Source organism: Vicugna pacos, chromosome 3 (genome assembly GCF_048564905.1).
Source record: "Vicugna pacos chromosome 3, VicPac4, whole genome shotgun sequence".
Taxonomy (NCBI): domain Eukaryota; kingdom Metazoa; phylum Chordata; class Mammalia; order Artiodactyla; family Camelidae; genus Vicugna; species Vicugna pacos.
Window position 1 is genome coordinate 92,283,392 of NC_132989.1, and position 18,754 is coordinate 92,302,145.

General features: G+C 38.9%; 1 protein-coding gene across 5 annotated transcripts in view; it reads left to right on the forward strand.

Moving 5' to 3' along the window:
- The first annotated feature begins 5,727 nt into the window (after positions 1-5,727).
- TTC33 (tetratricopeptide repeat domain 33) overlaps positions 5,728-18,754 on the forward strand; it is a 31,103-nt gene continuing 18,076 nt past the window's right edge. The window contains exons 1-2 of one of the 5 annotated variants that reach the window (XM_015242102.3): positions 5,728-5,856; positions 9,909-10,130. In XM_015242102.3, coding sequence (XP_015097588.1) covers positions 9,910-10,130 — 221 coding nt within the window. In that variant the 5' untranslated portion in view covers positions 5,728-5,856; position 9,909. The other 4 variants (XM_072958749.1, XM_015242101.3, XM_006207683.4 and 1 more) reach the window with 4 other exon arrangements.

The following is an 18,754-nucleotide window of genomic DNA, read 5'->3' on the forward strand; positions in this document are numbered from 1 at the left end:
TTGCCTAGAATCCCCAGAGACCTTTATAGGTGATTTTGTTTTCTGGGCTCCTTCTTGAATAGCAAACATCTTCAACAGTAGGGACAGTCTGAATAATTTTTCCATATCCCCTCCTTAATATTCTGTAGTATATGGCAAGTCACATTAAAGATATTGGACTTGGTTAAATTTTTTTCTTTAGTTTGGTAAGTCCAAAAACACAGAACTTACATATTCAGATACTCTAGGCACTAAGTTTAATTTTACAATTTGTCCCATTATATTCTGTACATAAATTGCTCTTTGTCACAAGAGCTGAGTTGGATATACTGTAAATAATCTTGTTTTTGCCAATATCACAAATTCCTCTGCTCATCATGTCAATCAGTGTTGAATGTATGCAAAAATTTCTAGTCATTCAGTCATGTATCTTTTAAATTGATTCAGTGCATAAAACATCTTTTACAAACTGTTTAAATGCTCTGATGTGGCTTTATCTCCAAATTTATTATGGACATTTTTAAAAGAACAATTAAAAGGCTGTAAGGTGATCACATCTGTATCTACCACTTAGATTCAACACTCATTAACATTTTGCCATATTTGTTTTATCTCTGTATCTGTATATAGGTACAGTTTCACATATATATATATATGTGTGTGTTTATATGCTTTTTTTCCCCTGAACCATTTGAACATTGCAGATACACTCATCACCTCTCAACACTTTAAACATCTTCTAAAAAATAATGATGTTCTCCTAAAAAAAATCATAATACCATTACAAAATTAATATTTCCCTAATGCTATCTAATCATGCATATTTAGATTTCCCCCATTGTCCTCCAAATTTATTTAAAACCAGGATCCAGTTAAAGTTTACACATTACATTTAGTTATGTCTCCTTAGTCAGATATTACATTATTATTATTTTGATAAAACATGAAACAAATCAGTTCTTCTAAATGGTGACATTTGTTTTGGATTTTAATTACTTTTTAAAAGGCATATTATGGGAACTTCCTAAAGACGCTTAATCTTCCTAAGAGCTCTGATTTCTGTTTGTTTTTCTTGCTCTTAGTATAATGCATTGCATAGTAGGTGTAAGAGAAGATTTAGAGTCACCTCGGATAAAATTTGTATCATGGGTATGCTGATAAAAAATAAAATACTGTATCACTCATAATTGCCTTATACTATTTTAACTTCAAGAAATTTTTTTTGGTATTAATTACTTTTCCATTGCAACAGAACCATCTTTGTTTTCTATTTTAAGACTCTTTGTATTATAGGATTGTTTTTGGCAAATACAGTGAGCACCTATGTAAACAGACGATAAATAATGTACTCAAATGTCATGACAGCTTGCATAGTTACTGTCGTTGAAGATTTGGCTCCAGCACCCTTAGAAACATGCACTGAATTCAAAAGAAAAATGTTGCTTCCTTTGTCCAGGGTTTGTTCTATTCAACTTAGAATCTGAAAGCTGAATACAATTATAGGAGTTCTATTTAAATATAAGTTCCAACTGTATTTATAACTTGTATTGGCTCTCTGTTTTGGGGATGTTGACTTTGTGTAGGCTCTCTAAATGCAGCATTATGTTCCTAATGTTAAGAACAGAAGACTGTATTTTTAAAGCTACAGATTTGTATATAGAACTAAGACATTGTTATAATGTCCTCATAACCTGCTATGGGACGTGAGAAACAAAAAGAGGAACCAGTTAAATAGGATCTTCTAAAAATTGTTAATTTTGTAAACTTTGCTTCTTTTTTAAGTTATTGTGATTCCTTTTAGTTACTGAGTTTTATTTTGAAGATATTTAAATATTGCACTTGTACAAATAGTATAAATGCACAAACTATTGCAGTAAATTCTTTTTTAAGGTGGGATATTTGAAATGACAGCTTTTGGATGAGTATGTCAAGGTTGCATCAGAATTTTCACAAATTTATTGTTAGCAAATTCTTACTAATTGAAAATGTAAGGGAGTTAATGCAAATGATTTTTAATCTTTTTTTATTATGTTTTCAGCAATTTATATTTTTTTGTGATTTTATGCAACCATATTTTTACTTTGTCTTGACAACTGAAAGATGTATAAGGTTTCTGCCAGAAATGTACTGTATACATAGTTTTAAATATAACAGATTTTACTGATATGTAAAAGTTTTGCCATTTAAATAAATGACTTCTCGCTGAGAGGAACTTTTCTACCAGGTTGGGGAATATGGGAGCTTAATATATCATAGCTAATTTAAAATAATTTCACTGAAATAAACTCCATTGCTTTTACTTTGATTATATTTTCTCTTGGGATGGTTTTGTAGTTTTTCAGAGTTTTAAGTGATTTTATATAAAGTCCAGCGCTCTCACCCAACCCCTCCACCCTTTTTGACCTTGCAGAAATACCATTCACACTAAGTTAATGATTGGTGGACTGTGGGTGGATGTAGAACTCCATGTACCTTTGAGATGAAAGGGGAAAAAAAATGTGTTTAAATCTTTCCCTCTTGACTCCTTCCATCGCTCCCATCCACAATAGAAATCGTATTTTCATTGTGAGTTCTCTTGACCAGATGAATGAAAGTCCACATACAACGTAACCGTAAGTTGGTAGTAGAGTAGAAATCAGTCTTTGTGGTACAATATTTCTTAGACATGTTCATGTGTGTTTTGACCAGAGTATATTAAAGAATACAATTTCAAATACTTTGATTTGGAAAATGGATAATAAAGAAAAACATCATTTTTCATAGGTTTATAATGTGCTTAACTGTTTTAACTTCTGGGAAAACTAAATTGAAAAAAAAAAAAAAGGCCAACTATCTGTGCACCTTTTAAACAATGTGCCTAAATGTAAAATATAGTGCTTGACCAAATTTTAGCTCTTGAATATTGTGACTTTTGTCTCATCTAAATTAGTGAGTTTTTGTTTCCTCTAAAATTTAACCACCTGAATAAAATATTAAGTTGTATTCAACAAAAGTTAAAGCAGTTATCTTTGGCTGCTAAGAAATCTTACATCCCAGGGGGCACTGTTGGCAGGGTTTGTGTTAGATTGTCGGCCATTCTGAATCTTTAAAATAGCTTTATAATTGTAACAAAAGGAAACAGTACTGAAGAGTGTTATGGGCGAAGATACAGCTCAGCAGTAGAGTGCATGCTTAGCACGCACAATGTCCTGAGTTCAGTCACCAGTACCTCCAATAAAAAACAAGAAATTAATTTAAAAATTCATAAAGAAACCTAGTACCCCCCCCCCACCAAAAAGAAAAACAAAAATAAGAGTGTTATGAACAGCACATAGGTGGTTCTTTTAGGGACTTATTTACTCTGGGTAAAATCATTTACCCTGACTGAACGAAACTGTACAAGAAATTCAAGAGAATTGAAAAATCATTTATTGAACTGTTCTAGTTGTTTTGTAAAAAAATAGACTGTTCTACTTATTATGAATAACAATAAACATTATAACAAATTTAGAGGCTTTCTAGCAACATGGACGATGATCGTGTTGTCTATAAGCAGACAGTATGGGAAATTATTAAATAAATCAATAGATGCATCATGATCATAGACCAAAGTGAGTAAGGAAGTGGCGGTGAGGTGTAAAGACTTAGTATTGGAGGTAGCCTTTACCAGGGTGGAGTGGATCAAGGTTAAGTTCTTTGAGAGATTTAGGGAAGACCCCTAGAAAGGGGTACAGCTTCAAGCACCATTTAATTATTTGCTCCACAAGGTATATCCCCTCACATGGCTACTATGAGCTAAGCACAGCATATGTGACCAAAAGGCGTAAATCCTGAGAGCCTTGTTAGGGAGATACCTGTATTTTAAAGACTTTTATAGAGGTATGATGTACACAGAAAAGTGCACAAATCATAAATATTTGGCTTGATGAGTTTTCACTGTTTCAGGTTTGCAGTGAACGTGGCCAGGTAAACCTCCACCCAAATGAAGAAACATTGCTACCCCCTTAGTAGTGTCTTTTATATTAATATCAGAAGTGACATATTATCACTTCTGCCCTATTCTGTAGGCAACGCAGAACAATCTGGGTGTAAGGTGGGAAGGAACCACCAAGAGTGGGAATCCCAGGAGCGGAGTCATAGGCAGCCACCTTGGAGGCTGGCTACCACAATTGTGTATTGATCGTCTTGAACATACTGGTTCACTTCTGCCGCTCTTACAAATGTTGAAACATTTAACCCAACAATATAAATAAAAATCACATCTGATACCACCACAGATCAAATCAGAAAAGTCTAGAAGTACTGGGAAGCAGCAAGAAAATTATGGCAAATACAAGTTTTCCAAAATCATAATTTTTGCTTAATTCTTGAAAAATTTTATCATTGGCAACACTGTTAGTTGTTTTTCTTGAACCCTTTGTTCACTTTTAAGAAAATGCCTGTCAGGCCCAAGCCTGAATAACCAGCAGGTGTGTCAGTCCTTCGAAGTGCATGTTGTATTCCACAAAAAAAAGTTACCTACTTCAGTTTATAATTTAATCTCACAAGTCCTTTTAACTTGAGACATCATACTCCAACATACACCGAAAGTAGTTTATGATTACCTCCCATTTTTTCATACAGAATATTAAAAAGTGCGTACTCAAGGGTCATTTTAATAAAACAGTTTTTACTGCTTCATCAAGGACATTCCTGAGTGACTGCATTTTCCCCCTCACTCAGCATGTGCTGGTGAAGGATACAATGACCACTAGTACAGCTTGGTATCATTGCTTTGATTCGTGCTGAGTGCTAATGGTTTTAGCCACTAGTTTTTCCACTCTCAGTGCCAGTGTCAACACCGTGAAAAAGGCAAATGATGTCTTCATGTTAGTATGAAAATAGTTTGGACTTAGAGGATCTTGACGACCCTCAGAAGTCTGAGGATCACGTTTGGAGAATCACTGCTCCACATCAGTGGTTCTCAATGGGGCAAGGATGGGAGACCCATCTTCCTTCCAGGGACATCTGGCAACATCTGAAGGCATTTTTGGTTGTCACCGATGGTGGTGGTGGAGGATGCTAATGGCGTCTAGTGGGTGGAGCCCACATATGCCGCTGAGCACCTGGCAGCGCACATGACAGCCTCCCTCCCCTTCTCCCAACAGAAGTTTATCCAGTTAGAAAAGTTACAGCGTTGAAGTTGAGAAAACCTGGTCTAAAAAAACGTTCTTCCTCTGCACAAGACAGGAACATGGAGAAATCAACAATCTTAATTTTTCAATCTTCCTAAAATACTTCCCTGTATTTGTTACATGTCCCCACTTATTTATTCACTTATTTATTTTCAAGGCAACTACTTTCAGGCCATAATTCTTCTTTAGAGAATATGGGTCCAACTTTTGGCGGGTTTTTCCCCGACAGTTGAGCCACAGACGTCCCTGAACGTTTTCAACCGAGTAATGCCTCTGTCCTCTGCGTCTGGCCGACCTCACCAACTAAGCTGTTAACTCCTTTAGTGAAGACCACGCGTCGTGCTCTGAATTACCCGTGACTCGTAGGCTTTACCTGCATACGGGATGGGTCACGCGGTACCGCCAGGGCTGTGCTCTGGACCCGCACTCGGCCCGCGCAGCCGCAGTTCCCAGCGCTCCCGCGATGCGTGCCCGGCGCGTCACGCTCCCGTCCGCCGCTAGAGGGCGCTCCCGCCCGGGCGTCCCCGACTACCAGCCCCGGAGGGTAATGGGGTGGGGGCGGCCGCAGTGACCTCTGGGATTTGTAGTCCTGGAGCGGGGATTGCGGATGAGAAAAGCGCACAGAGTCGCCTCTTCCCTGCCCCTGCTCGCTTCTCTCGACGGCTCGGACGCCTGGGGTCGACCAACCCCCTTTCTTGGGAGACCAGGCACCAAAGGCAAGCCGGTAGGAGGTCGGGCATGATCATTTCCGTTTCCGGTGGGCAAAGGCCAAGCGGAATGTAAACACGGGACCCGGGGAGTGGTCATCAGGTAACAGGGGCTCCCGGGTTGGTGGTGGACGCCGGAAGAAGCGGTGGAAAACGAGGCTCGTGGGTCCTGTGGTGACGGGAGAAAGGAGCTTCCGAAGTGGGAGTAGGGTCCCAGCGCGAGTGTGGCAGAGCGGGGACGATAAGGTTGGTCTCAAGGGACCAGCAAGTCTGGGGGTCGGGCCCTCCCTTCACCGGCGTCCGGGGCGGCTTCCGAGGCAGGTGGCGCGGCCTGGACCTGCCCTGAGCGGTGGGAGGAGCGGAAGCGAGCCCGCTCTCCGCCGCGGGCCGGGAGCCTGCGGCGGAGGGCGGGGCCGTGGACTCTCGGGTGACTTCCAGGCAGCCTTTTGAACTTTGCACGTTTTTATTGTTGTGGAAAACGAAGGGAAGTCGCCGATACTGGCTTCTCTCTTGCGGTAACATTTTCGGGTAAATCGTTTCTCGAATTCCTCACCTCCGAATATGGCCGTATACCTGGCAGGGTGTTGTTTTGATTATCTGATTGTGTTCCCCAGGTTTCTCGCTTTGAGTGCTGCCTCCTCCCACGCAGTGAAGGGAAGCATTCTCCAGCTTGTGGCAGGGTAAAATGTCAAAACATCGACGGTCATTGAGCGCCAACTATATGGGTCATTGCACCAGAAAAAGATTTTGGAATGCAGCGTCATTGTTTACAATTTTCGTAGCATTCATTATAATTCTGTGTAAAAGGAATTTGTGTTTTTTCATGAATTTAATATGAAACCCGTATGATTATGACTCACCCATATGATTTCTTATCCCAGTGCAAAGAAAATGTTGCGCCTTGTACTTGTAACTGTAGATTCAGGATAGCTTTCTTTATAAGGACTTTTAATTTCAAGTTCAGGTAGCTTTAGAGGAACAATAAATTCGTACTGTTTATTTAAGATACCCGAATCAACTCCGACTGTTAGATTTTCCGAGGCGGAAGTGTTTTTGCTGATGTTTTGGGATCCACTCTCCATTTAAGCCGGGCTAACTTTTATTCACAAAAACTTAACTGCCACCACGAAGCCTCAAGGGTCTCTCTTTGACGTCATAGCATCCTTTGTTTACTCTGCAGTAGCACTTATCCTGTATGGTATTGACTGTAGTCTTGTGGTCCCTGGACAGTTTTGAAGAAAATATAAAACTGTACTAGTGGTTTTCGTAACAGCAGACTTCTGCTTTTTAACCTCGGTGGGCCTTTGAGACTGTTTGCTGTCTTTACTCAGCCCTTGTTGCTTCTCCTGTTACCAACAGCCACTGTTTCAGATTTTTTTCTCTTCTCAAGCACTCAGATCCATTTCTTTTCACTATACTTGAAGCAGATGACTAGCCTCCCATTTCTCTGCAAAATGTGAAGCTTGGGGGTATAAAATCCTTGGTTTCCTTTTCCCTCTACCCCCAAGCTTGCCTATACTTTCCACGCAGTATTATCTCTTTGTCTGAGAGGAATGTCTTCTTGTCCCTCTCTTCAAGGCTAAACCTGTCAATTGTTAGTGATCATCACGTATCTTATACCCCTGTAACCTCATGTTGTACTGACCTCCACAGCCTCTGATTTCTAGAAGGTCTTAAAGGATTTGTGGAGGAGAAAGGCAGAAACACCTGAGGCCGTGCTGAATGTGGATTTTTCATACGTGTTTGAGAACCATCTGGGGCCTTAACCTGGCCTATCCTCAGCATTTTTAACAATGGTTTGGGTTGGAGGATGGGGGAGGAGTAGGGGGCCTCTTGTTGACCTATTAATTTTTTTAAAATGTGTGGCTCTGTCTGTTCCTTTTTCCTTTACTCCCCACCCTAACCTCTGCTCCCAGTAATCTACAGACATGATCAATGATTTCTAATGTAATTTGCCTTTAGTAAACACACCAGATTTCCATCTGTATTGCTAGGGTTTCCACGCTAGCTGGTCTCTCACGTTGGTGCTTTAGAAACAAAGTTCCATTTGGAAACTTGAAGCCAGAAAACTTAAACATCCTCATTCTTGTCACCTTTAGGGACAGTCATAAATATAAGACTTGTTTCTTAAGTTGACATATTCTGATAGCTCGTGAGACTTCCCTAACGATCCATGGTCTCTTGTGGTCCCCCTTCTGTGCCTCTGGACTTTTGTTCTCTAGTAACCACACTTCCATTTTCAGCCATTTCTTAGTTCTTTATGTAAGTTACTTGTAGTCATTTTCAAATATAACAAACTCATTCTTCCATATTGTAATGGGTCTGGGGAGAGAGTTTGGCCTTGTCCTGATTCCCTAGTATAGTTCATAATTTATTGCTCCTACAGGCTTTTCTAAAAATCCCTGCTCCTGTGGAAAGCATGTGATTCATTCATATCAGTCTATGCATTTCTTGATTGCTATGATTTATTGGCATTTTGTCATATTCATTAAGAACTTAGATTCATGACCCGCAGTCTTCTTACCCCTCCAAGATCTGTTATTATCTTGGGCCTTTCTATGTTAGTGACTTCACAGCCACCCTCACTTTCTTTGTCTCCTTCATCCTAGTGATTAGTTATACTTACTTCACCATGTGCATCAGTGATGAAGATCTTGATGTCTGCTAGGACTTATTCGCTGTTTCATTTCTCCCTCCCTTACTCCCACAATGCCCATTTTGTGATAGTTTTATGAAGACCTCTGGTTCATTGCTTTTCCTTATCCATCTCATTGATCAGTCAATTGAACATAATCTTCTTGGGGTTATAGACTCCTTTAAGAATAGAATGAAAATTTAGAGACTTGTGCAGAGTACACAAAAGCATGTAAAAATTTATATACTATTCCAGGGGTTTTTCAGTATCTATAACCCATCCATGTAACTGTAACTAGTAAGAGTTCTCTGATGCCTCAGTAAATCCCTTCTCTAAATACATATTTGTTTAATTCTTCAGGGTTTCCTTTAACTTTGTTCCATCAATTATGCCCTCTTTTAGCCCTTATATTTGTATATCACTGCAGAGTTACAAAGCAGTTTAACTTTCGGTCTTTTTGATTAACCTTGTAGTTCTGGGAATTAAGTCATTTACTGAGTTTGACTCTTTCAAAAACTTTTTTATTATGGAAAATTTCAAATGTATATGAAAGAAGAGAGGAATCCTGTATACTCATCACCTATCTTCATCACTTATCAACTCATAGCAATCTTTTTATCTGTATCACTGTTCTATAGCACCCTTCCTCCCGCTGATTACTTTGACACAATTCCTAGATATCATATAATTTCTTGTAAGCAATTTTAGTATGTATTCCTAAAAGAACAGTGTTCTTTTTGTAAACATAATCATAATACTATTATCATACTTAAAACAGCAGGAATTTTTTAATGTTATCAAATATCAAATCACTGTTCTGATTTCCCCTATTATTTCATAATGGTTTCTTCCTCCATGGACTTACTGAAAAACATCCAGACATTATATCTGGTTAGTATGTCTCTTAAGTCTCTTTTAATCTAGGGGTTACCCCCAACTTGCCTTTTTTGCTTGAAGAAACCTGGCAGTTTATGTCTTAAAGAAACCAGTTTTATTTTTCTTTAGTTTCTGTTTTTTTGCTGTCTGTATCTCTGACATTTAGCATGCTCATCTGTAGCCCACATTTCTTTTTTTTTTTTTTAACATTTTATTGATTTATAATCATTTTACAATAGCCCACATTTCTTATAAATTCGTAGAGGCTTTTTCTGATGTAACATTAACTTTTGGCAGTAGTACTTCACAGGTGCTGTGTCACCTCCACCAGAAGATACATAACGTACACCTGTCTTTTTTTATGTTGTTAGTAGCCTTCGATGATTATTTAGATCCACTATTGAATTAGGGGCTAAAAATGGGAACAGTCTTAATCTTTCAATCAATTAAAAAAAATGGTGACAGTATAATTTAGTATCCCTTCTTTACCTGTTTGTTGGAATACTTCTATAAAGGGCCAAATTTGAAATTTAAAGCTCTTTCTTTGTAATTTCCTAGAATGGCTTCCTTCGGATGGAAAAGGAAGATTGGCGAGAAGGTCTCCAAGGTCACGTCGCAGCAGTTTGAAGCTGAAGCTGCTGATGAGAAGGATGCAGTTGAAAACGATGAAGGGAACTGGCTTCATGCTGTTAAACGGAGGAAGGAAATTCTCCTTGAAGGCTGTGCTGAGAAAAGTAAACAGTTGAAGGATGAGGGAGCCAATTTGGCAGAAAATAAAAGGTATGTTTTTAGAGTTTTCTTATAGAGAACAGTTTTGGTTTTTGATAGGGCAGAGTATTCCTGAGATCACCCAGAGATCTAAAGTCTGGCCCATGTGCCTTTGACTGGTATCTCCCGTGTGGTGTCGAAGAGTTTGAGGAATTACAAGAAATAGTGCTAAATGGAAGCACTTCTTTTCCTTTTCTGTGTTCTTTTTTCTTCTTTTTTTTTTTCAGTCGGTAAGGATGATTGTAAGATTCCTTGTTAATCATTTTTGTCATAATTAAGTCAAAGTTGAGAAACCAGCATTTTTGTTTCTAGGCATGTTATTATTTTTTATTCTGAGAGTAATCTTTTATTAATGTATTTTAATATAAAGCATAACATGATGCTTAAACTGTAATAGCTCCTCAAATTGGGAGTAAGGGTAGAAAATAAATAACAACTAAGGACAATTAACAGCTTAATGGCCTAATGTTAGGCTGTGAATTCTCATTTGTGGTGTTCTAGGCATAAAGACTCTTCTCTCGCAGAACTTTTCAAGATTGGCCATTCTGCCTTAGAAGAAAACCAACTATAAATTTTCCACATCTATGAAATGACTTTCAGAGTGTCCATAAAACATCTTTAGAGATGCCTGTAAATGCCTGTTAAAGGTTCATCGGCTTTGTTGTTTTTCTCTTTTTCTCTAAACCACACTAGTGTGGGAGGGAAAAGCTATTCAGTTATTGCCATGGGATTCCCTCTGAAATTTCCTGTGGTAGATGAGAGATAGCAACTTTGTGGATAAACAAAATCACTCTTGTTTTTTTTTTGCCTACATGTCAAAACATTGAGTGATTTCACTGAAATCAGCTGGATGGTTGCTTTATTTTGAATGGAGAACACTGTGAGATGATTAAGTTTTTTAGCTCTTTAGCATTTGTTTTGGAGTAATGTATACACAGCTTTAGAAGATAACTAAACAGAATTAAAGGAATCTGATAGAAATTAGTCTTCTGGCTACTCTAAGCCAAAAATAAATAGAAATAATAGTTTAAAAATATCTAACAGAGTATTAAACTTGATTGAAAGTAAGATGAGGACTAGAAAATAACGTAAGGAAGAATAGTGAAGTTAAATAAAAAAAGATACAACTCAGTCCCTGAAGATCAACTTCACCTTACCCCACCGTCATTTTTGCTGCATTTTTAACCACGTTGGCTTTCCTTATGTTTTTGAACACAGTTCTTAATACAACTTTGTCTGATGACTCTGTCTGAAAAGCTCTAGTTTCCTGTCTTCTGATGCTGTCGTCTTGTCCTTCAGCTCTCTGCTCATGTGTCCTCTTCTCAGGGAGCCCCTCCCTCCCAGACCATCCAGTTGAAAGTAGCACCCCTGTGCTCCCTCTTTCTCCATCGTAGTGGCTTTAAGATTTTAGTATGTCTCCCGTTTGAAGTTACCTTACGCACTTACTTAGTTATTTGTTTGTGTTTGTCTCTCCTGTATGGAACTGTAAGCTCCAGGACAGTAGGGGTTTTGTCTAGATAGACTTTGTACTCTGTCTACAGCTCTTAAAACAATTTGCAGCACCTACCAGGCCCTCAGTAGTTACCTGATATTTATAAGGCTGCTATGTTTTGCTATATTATAGTTAGATAGGTTTTTGTGTATTAACTACCATATATTGCATTGTATCTATAGGAATATACAGTTTTAGACTCCAGATTTAGAACATAGAATTCTGAGTACCTTTTTTATTTCATCTCCCAACCACCAAGAGCCTTTGGGAACAGAATTTTCGTACTCTTCACCTGCATGAGAATATGACACTTGAGAATTATTGCTCTTTTCTGAGTCTCATTCCTTTCCCCACAAGCTATGATGGTAAGGATTAAGTAACAAAATATGGGGCAGCTTTGAACTTGGAATGAGGAATAATCCTTAGACTGTAGAGAAGAAGGGATGCCTCTGGAGGAATTGCTGGAGAAGGAGGGAGGGAGGTTGATAAAAGGAGGGAGCTACTTCTACTTCCTGGGATACAGTCTTTTACCTCCTTGTGAGTTTCTTTTTTTTACCCTCAAGATTTTCTCATTTAGTTTTATTTAGCACTTTAAGAGAGTTGTCTGAACACACTGAATAGAGCATGATCCAAGTGTGTTAATTGCATACTTTCTCTGAAGGAGGCCCGATTCTTAAGCATCACAGAGTCTCCTGCTGTCTGGTTTACTTCACTAGTAACTAACTGTAACTACTCTGAGAAAAATTTGGTTTGCAGTGGAATGGTTTTTAAATTCTGAAGTTGTGCCTTGTAGTATTCATGATTTTTTTGCAACAAAAGACTGGTTTACTTTTCTACCCAAGCCCTTACAGAGACAATATAATGAGTCTAGTGGTTATGAGTGAGGGTGTTGAAGTCATTTTAAGTCTAGTTAGATCCTAGCTTTATAATTTCTATCTGTGTAAACTTTGGGCAGATTCTTAACCTTTTACGTGTCAGTTTCTAGTTTCCTTATATGTGAAATGCTGATACTTACCTCAGACTATTGGTGGGTTAAAGAACAAGTCCATGGAAAAGAGCTCAGCATGCCACCTGACACCTAGTAGGCACACGATAAATGTAGTTTAGGTAATTTATTTTAAGATTTTATATGTGATTGGTATATTTCATACAGTATTAAAGTTTTTAATAAGTATTTTGATCAGATATCTTTTTCTAGAATTATTGCTAAGTGGGATATGTTTTTTCAAGAATTACCGTGTGGGTCCCAACTTTGATATATTGGCTTTTAAGGTTTCAACCACTAGATGGTGATAATTGGTTGTGCAGCTAAATGATCTAATTTTTTTTTTCTCTGTGAGAGTTAGTGTGTATGTGTGTGAAGCAGGAACATAATTAGAATTAATAACATGAATTTTGTCTCTTGTCTGGAAAAGCATACCTACCAAAGTGAACTTGAGGGTGATCTGGCCATGTGAAACATGTTCTGTTGAGTGCCAGCCTGGATATGTTTAATGACAATGATCTCGCCTCACATTCCGTGGAAGAGGATAGATGCAGTCAGTGTAGAATGCCTTTATTTTCTCACTACCACGTCTTTCAGTCTGAGTGTGTCTGCATGAAAGCCGTCTGCCCTCACTCTGTGGTAATGAAGGCCCCTGCTTTTACCAAAGGCTCATCCCTCCACTCCTGCCTAGGCCTCACCCCTCCTTGCCTTTTCAGGAATATTGTTCCTAAGATCCCCTTCCATTTTGATGTCACCTGTTCTTTCTCTATGTTTTTTTTACTCTTTTTTTTTAATGGCATTATAGTTGATGTACAGTATTATATAAATTAACAGTTGTGCTGTATAGTGATTCACAATTTCTGAAGGTTATATCCACTTATAAAATATTGGCTATATTCCCTGTGTTCTACAATATATCCTTGTAGCTTACTTTATACAGAATAATTTGTACCTCTTAATCCCCTACTCCTGAACTGCCCCTCCCCGTCTCTTTTAGCCCCCCTCACTGGTATACAAACACACCCTAATAGGATCCATTTAAAAACCTTCCCTTGACTCCACTCACCCTACCATTTCTCTGCTTTCCCTTCACCACAAACTCCATTTCTTGATGAATCATCATCCTTTCAGTCCATTCTAGTCAGCCTCTGTCCCCACTCGTTCACCGAAACCACTCTTGAAAAGGTTATCAGTGACCTCCATGTTGTGGAATCCAGTCATCGTGTCTTGGTTCTTACTTACCGTACACCTCGTCACGTCCTCAACACAGCTGAGCGCTCTTCCTCAGTACGCCGCTCCAGTCTGCAGCACCACACTCTCATGTGTTTCCCTTTGTGTCAGTGTCCACTGCCTGTCCATCTTCCTTGCTTACTCTTTTCTTTTGCTCACTTTCTACATATTGGTAGGCCACAGTATTTAGACAATACTTTCTCCCTTTTCCATATACATTCTTGCCCTTCTTAAACATACAAAGTCGCTTGCTTTCAGTACTATATCTGTGCCAGTGGCTGCCAAATGTGTGCCTGCAGTGGTGTCCTCCCACCTCATTTACAGACTCTTAAGTCTCCCATGCTTGCTTTATACCCACTTGGGTGTCCAATGAGTTTCTCAAACTTAACATGTGCTGAGCAGAACTCCTGATTTTTCTCCCCAGCATCTGGCCCTTTCCAGTCTTGCCCATGTCAGTAATAAAAGGTGCCACCATTGACACAGTTGCTTAAGTCCAAAAGCCAGGAGTCATCTCTGCCGCTTTAATGGGCCAGTCCAGAGCCAGTCAGCCCCACTCACCTCCAGACACCTGCCCTTGAGACAGCGCATGACATTTTTTTCAATTTTTTTTTTTAAGTGAAGTACAGTTGATTTGCAATATTGTGTTAGTGTCAGGTGTATAGCAAAGTGATTCAGATATGCACACATATATATTTCAGATTATTTTCCATTGTAGGTTATTACAAATATTATTATTACCATGAAGTGCTGGTAGCTGCTGCTGTCATCACAGGCCAGAGAGCCCCCACGAATGCTGCTAACTGATAATGAAAGACCATCATACCTTGACACTGGCTAGGTTGGACCTAGAGGTGCTCTAGAGGGACAGGGTCACCCACCCAGAAATGTTGAGTGGGTTAAAGCCTTGTGGGGCCAACTTTGACTGATGGCAGACAGGCTATGGGGAGAGAGGCTGCAGATAAATTTTTCTTCCTTTCCCCACTGGACTGTTTCCAATACAAAGAGGTTTCACACTGTCTCTGAAGAAGTTCTACAAGATTAGCAATCATCTCTGTTTGTTCTTGAAGCTTTTGCCAGCTTAGCATATGCCTTGTATTTATTCTCCCTCTTTCCTGCCTCACTTTTCTTTTTTTTTTCCCCTTACTCTTGCCTCCCTTGAATCCTACCCTCCACAGAGGGTCACCTTGTATGCTTAGGCTTCACGCTTTATTTCCCAGGTAACCCAAGCTAAGACAGTATCCTGGATTCTTTGCTTTTTTCACTCCTCATATCCTATCCAAGTTGAGGCCACTTTACTTTTTAACATACTCTAAATCACTTTTATCCTCCCTTCTGTTTTCATTGCTGTCATCCTAGTCTAATCTACTGTCATCTCTTACCTAGATTAATTACCCTGGTAGTCTCCTAACTAACGGGTTTCCCCTGCTCATTCTTACACCCCTGGACTCCATTCCCCTCCCCTGGGCCTGACTGATCTTTTCAAAATATACATCAGTTCATGTCTCTGTGTTCCATGGAAACTTTACAAATTCCCCGCAATTCACACAGGTAAATCTGTACTCATGATCAAGGCCTGCTAGTTCCGTGATCATGGCTTTGGACTGCCTCTCTGACCTCTCACAACCCTTCCTTCTTCCACTGGAGCCTTGCTGGTTTTCTTTCCTTGTCTCAGAGTGTGGGGTGTTTGATCCTGCCTTGGGCTCTTCCTTTGTCTGGAATGGACTTCTCCAGATTGTCTGTTGGCTGACTACTTTTTGTCACTCAGCTCTCAGCTCAGACTCCTTCCCAGAGAGATCCTTCCTGACCATGCATTCTGAGTAGCCACCTGGTCACCCCCATCACATCGTTCCATGTGTTTGTCATCATGGCATGTACCGTGTTTTAACTTACATTTGTCTTTCTCTGCCTTCTTCCCACGCACATTCTAGGATGTAAGCTCTAGAATAGTAGGGTCCTTTTATATCTTATTAAATCCTGCTTCCTGAGTACCTAGAATACCACCTGGCCCGGAATACTATTCTACTCTGGTGCTCAATAAATGTTTATTAAATGAATAAGCTGGTAACTATATAGCTCATTAAACTTGATGCTATAGTAAATTACAGATCTAATTGGGAGCAAACATGTTAGCTAAACATGTTGATATTTCTAGCTGGTAAATAAACGTGCTAACTTATTTGACTTGATCACCAGCTGTTCTTTACCTCAGTGTCGGGTAATATCTCACCCTGGCCTGGTGCAATCCCTGAACTATTCACTCCGCTTCCTTCTTTGTGCTAGTTCGGGTGCGTACTGTTAAGGTTGTCTTTAAACAGCCTGAATCAGACTTTGGTCACTTATTAACCACAGTGACTTTAAACCAAGTTTTTATCTTTTAATGCTTCCTATCCAGCAGCTGCAGTAGGGCAGTGTCTGTTCAGTCTGTTCCAAACCAAGGTTGAATTAAGAGATACGTTGTAGAGGTTATGTGAGACCATTGATTTAGTAGGTGCCAAGTTTCCTATGACCCCAAAATAGAGGAAGTAGGTGGTGCCACCTTTTATTTGTAGGTCAGGAGAAGTAAATCAAAGAGAGAAATGAGACATGAAGGAGGGGAAGGAATTCAGCAAGCTGGAGTGAAAAAGGAGTGAAATCAGTATCTGCCAGTTCTTGCTTCTCTTTAACCAGTAGCAAGCAGCTCACTTGTTCCTTTCAACCTTTGCACGCTGTGGGCAACAAAACATATTTCCTTTAGCAGTTCCTCTGCTGACAGCAATGGTTATGTTTTCAAGTCAAATCAGTGCAACTTGGAAAGAAGACATTTTTCCTTCAATCTGTATGCCTGTGTTTGCACAAATTCGTGTTTGCATGCTGGCCTCAGGAAAAGAGAAAGCAGACCTAGTGATGGTCAGTGTCATCTTGAACTTCTTGGTTTATTTTGTCCTTTGGGACAACTTAAGCTTAGGTGTGTAAGCAGCTTTGTGGGAGTGAGTGGGATGAGCCAACATGATTCTCAGTAATAGTGCTGTTGGCGTTTTGGGCAGGACATTTTGTTTTACAGGATGATCCTTTGCCTTGCAGGATGTTAACATCCCTGATCCCCTGCCACTAGTGCCTCCAAGTCTTAGTGACAACCCAAGGGCCTCTATAAATTGCCATCAATACCCTACATAGGGTGATAACTGCCCCCAGTTGAGTTAGGCAGAAAATAGGATTGAAAGTTTAAAAAAAAAAAAAAGGGCATTTGACAAATGTGACAAATTCTAACAGTGATTGGGCCAAGTAAAGTAGGAGTTGGCAAACCACAGTCTATTTTTATAAATAAAGTTTTATTGGGACACAAACATGCACATTTGTGTATCATCTGTGGCAGATTTTGTGCCACAGCAGAAGTGAGTAGTTGTAACAGAATGTATGACCCACAAAGCCTAAAATATTCACTGTATGCTGACCTTGACCTTCAGTTCCCTTCTCAGAAACCACAACAACTCCTGAAACCTCAGATATCCCAGGGTCTTGCTTTTTTTTCCCCTTTTCATGGTGGGGGAAGGTAATCACATTGATTTATTTATTCTTAGGAGGAGGTACTGGGGATTGAACCCAGGACCTCGTGCATGCTAAGCATGCACTCTGCCACTTAAGCTATGTTCTCCCCCCTCAGATATCCCAGGGTCGTCAGGTACCTCTGCTATACCTGGAATTCCAATCTCTTGGTTTTTTTCCACACATGTTCATTCCCCTAGTCTTGACTTATCTTATAATTTCTTTATCTGGAATGATGAGATCAAACAGAGTAAGAATTAAGGTGTTTGCTACTCTTGGCTTAGGGTAGAATTTGTGTTTACTCTTCCCATGTGTCCACATAATTTCAATAAGTGATAGTGACTGAAATCCAGAGCAATGTAGTACTTATTTTTAAAGCAATTTATATAATTTCCCTCACTCTTGCCTGATAAAAACGTACTCAAACTCTACTGTGAGCATCATCTCAATGTTCCAGATCCCCTTTCCTTAAATATGACTGTCCTGAGAGAATATGCCACTGGGAAGTATATTTTTTCTCTTTCATTGTTTTTGCTTTTTTTTCCTTTCTTTTTTTCTAAGCCTGTCTGATTTACGAGATGTTAGGTTCCTTATGATGAATGCTCATTGTGTGTAACCACACGGTATTTTCTCCTTGCTTTCTTCAGAATGCTACTCTATAAATTCTAGATAGAGCAAACTCAAAATAATTTAGAGATTGGTTTTTTTGGTTTAATTCAGGAAATTGACCATTGCCTAAAGATTGGAATCTGATCTACCTATGTTGGAAATCATACAATTTTCACTTAAAGCTGTCTAAGACTACTTTCAATTTTATTATAATTTCTCTATGGAAGCTTCCACAAAACCAAGGAAGTAAATTAAACTTTAATTCAAATATTATATGCTGGACAAAGGAAAGTCATTTCCAAAAGCAAAATCTAAACTGAACCAGAAAAGTTATTTTTATCAATAAACATTTTGAGGCACAAATATTATAAATATTAGAAACACAATAAATAAGGTTAAAACTTTAATGTTCTTGACAACATAGTTTTTAATAAGAAAATAAAATGAATCTCAATATTAGCTACTTATGTACTGAAATGTAGCTGTATAGGAATAGCTTTTAAATTTGTTTTGGTATTTCTACGTGAGCACATAAAATTGTATAATAGAAGTCAAATAGAAATCTTATGATATTAGTGGAAAGTGATGATCATTTGTGTTTAGTTATTTTTGACTTGACGTAGACAAAAATGCTATAACATTTCTTCTTATATACAGTCAGTCCTCATTCATGAATTCTGTATTTGTGAGTTCGCTTACTCACTAAAATGTATTTGTAACCCCCAAATCAGTACTCATGGTGCTTTCACAGTCATTAGTGGGCATGCACAGAGCTGTGAAAAATTTGAGTCACCAGAT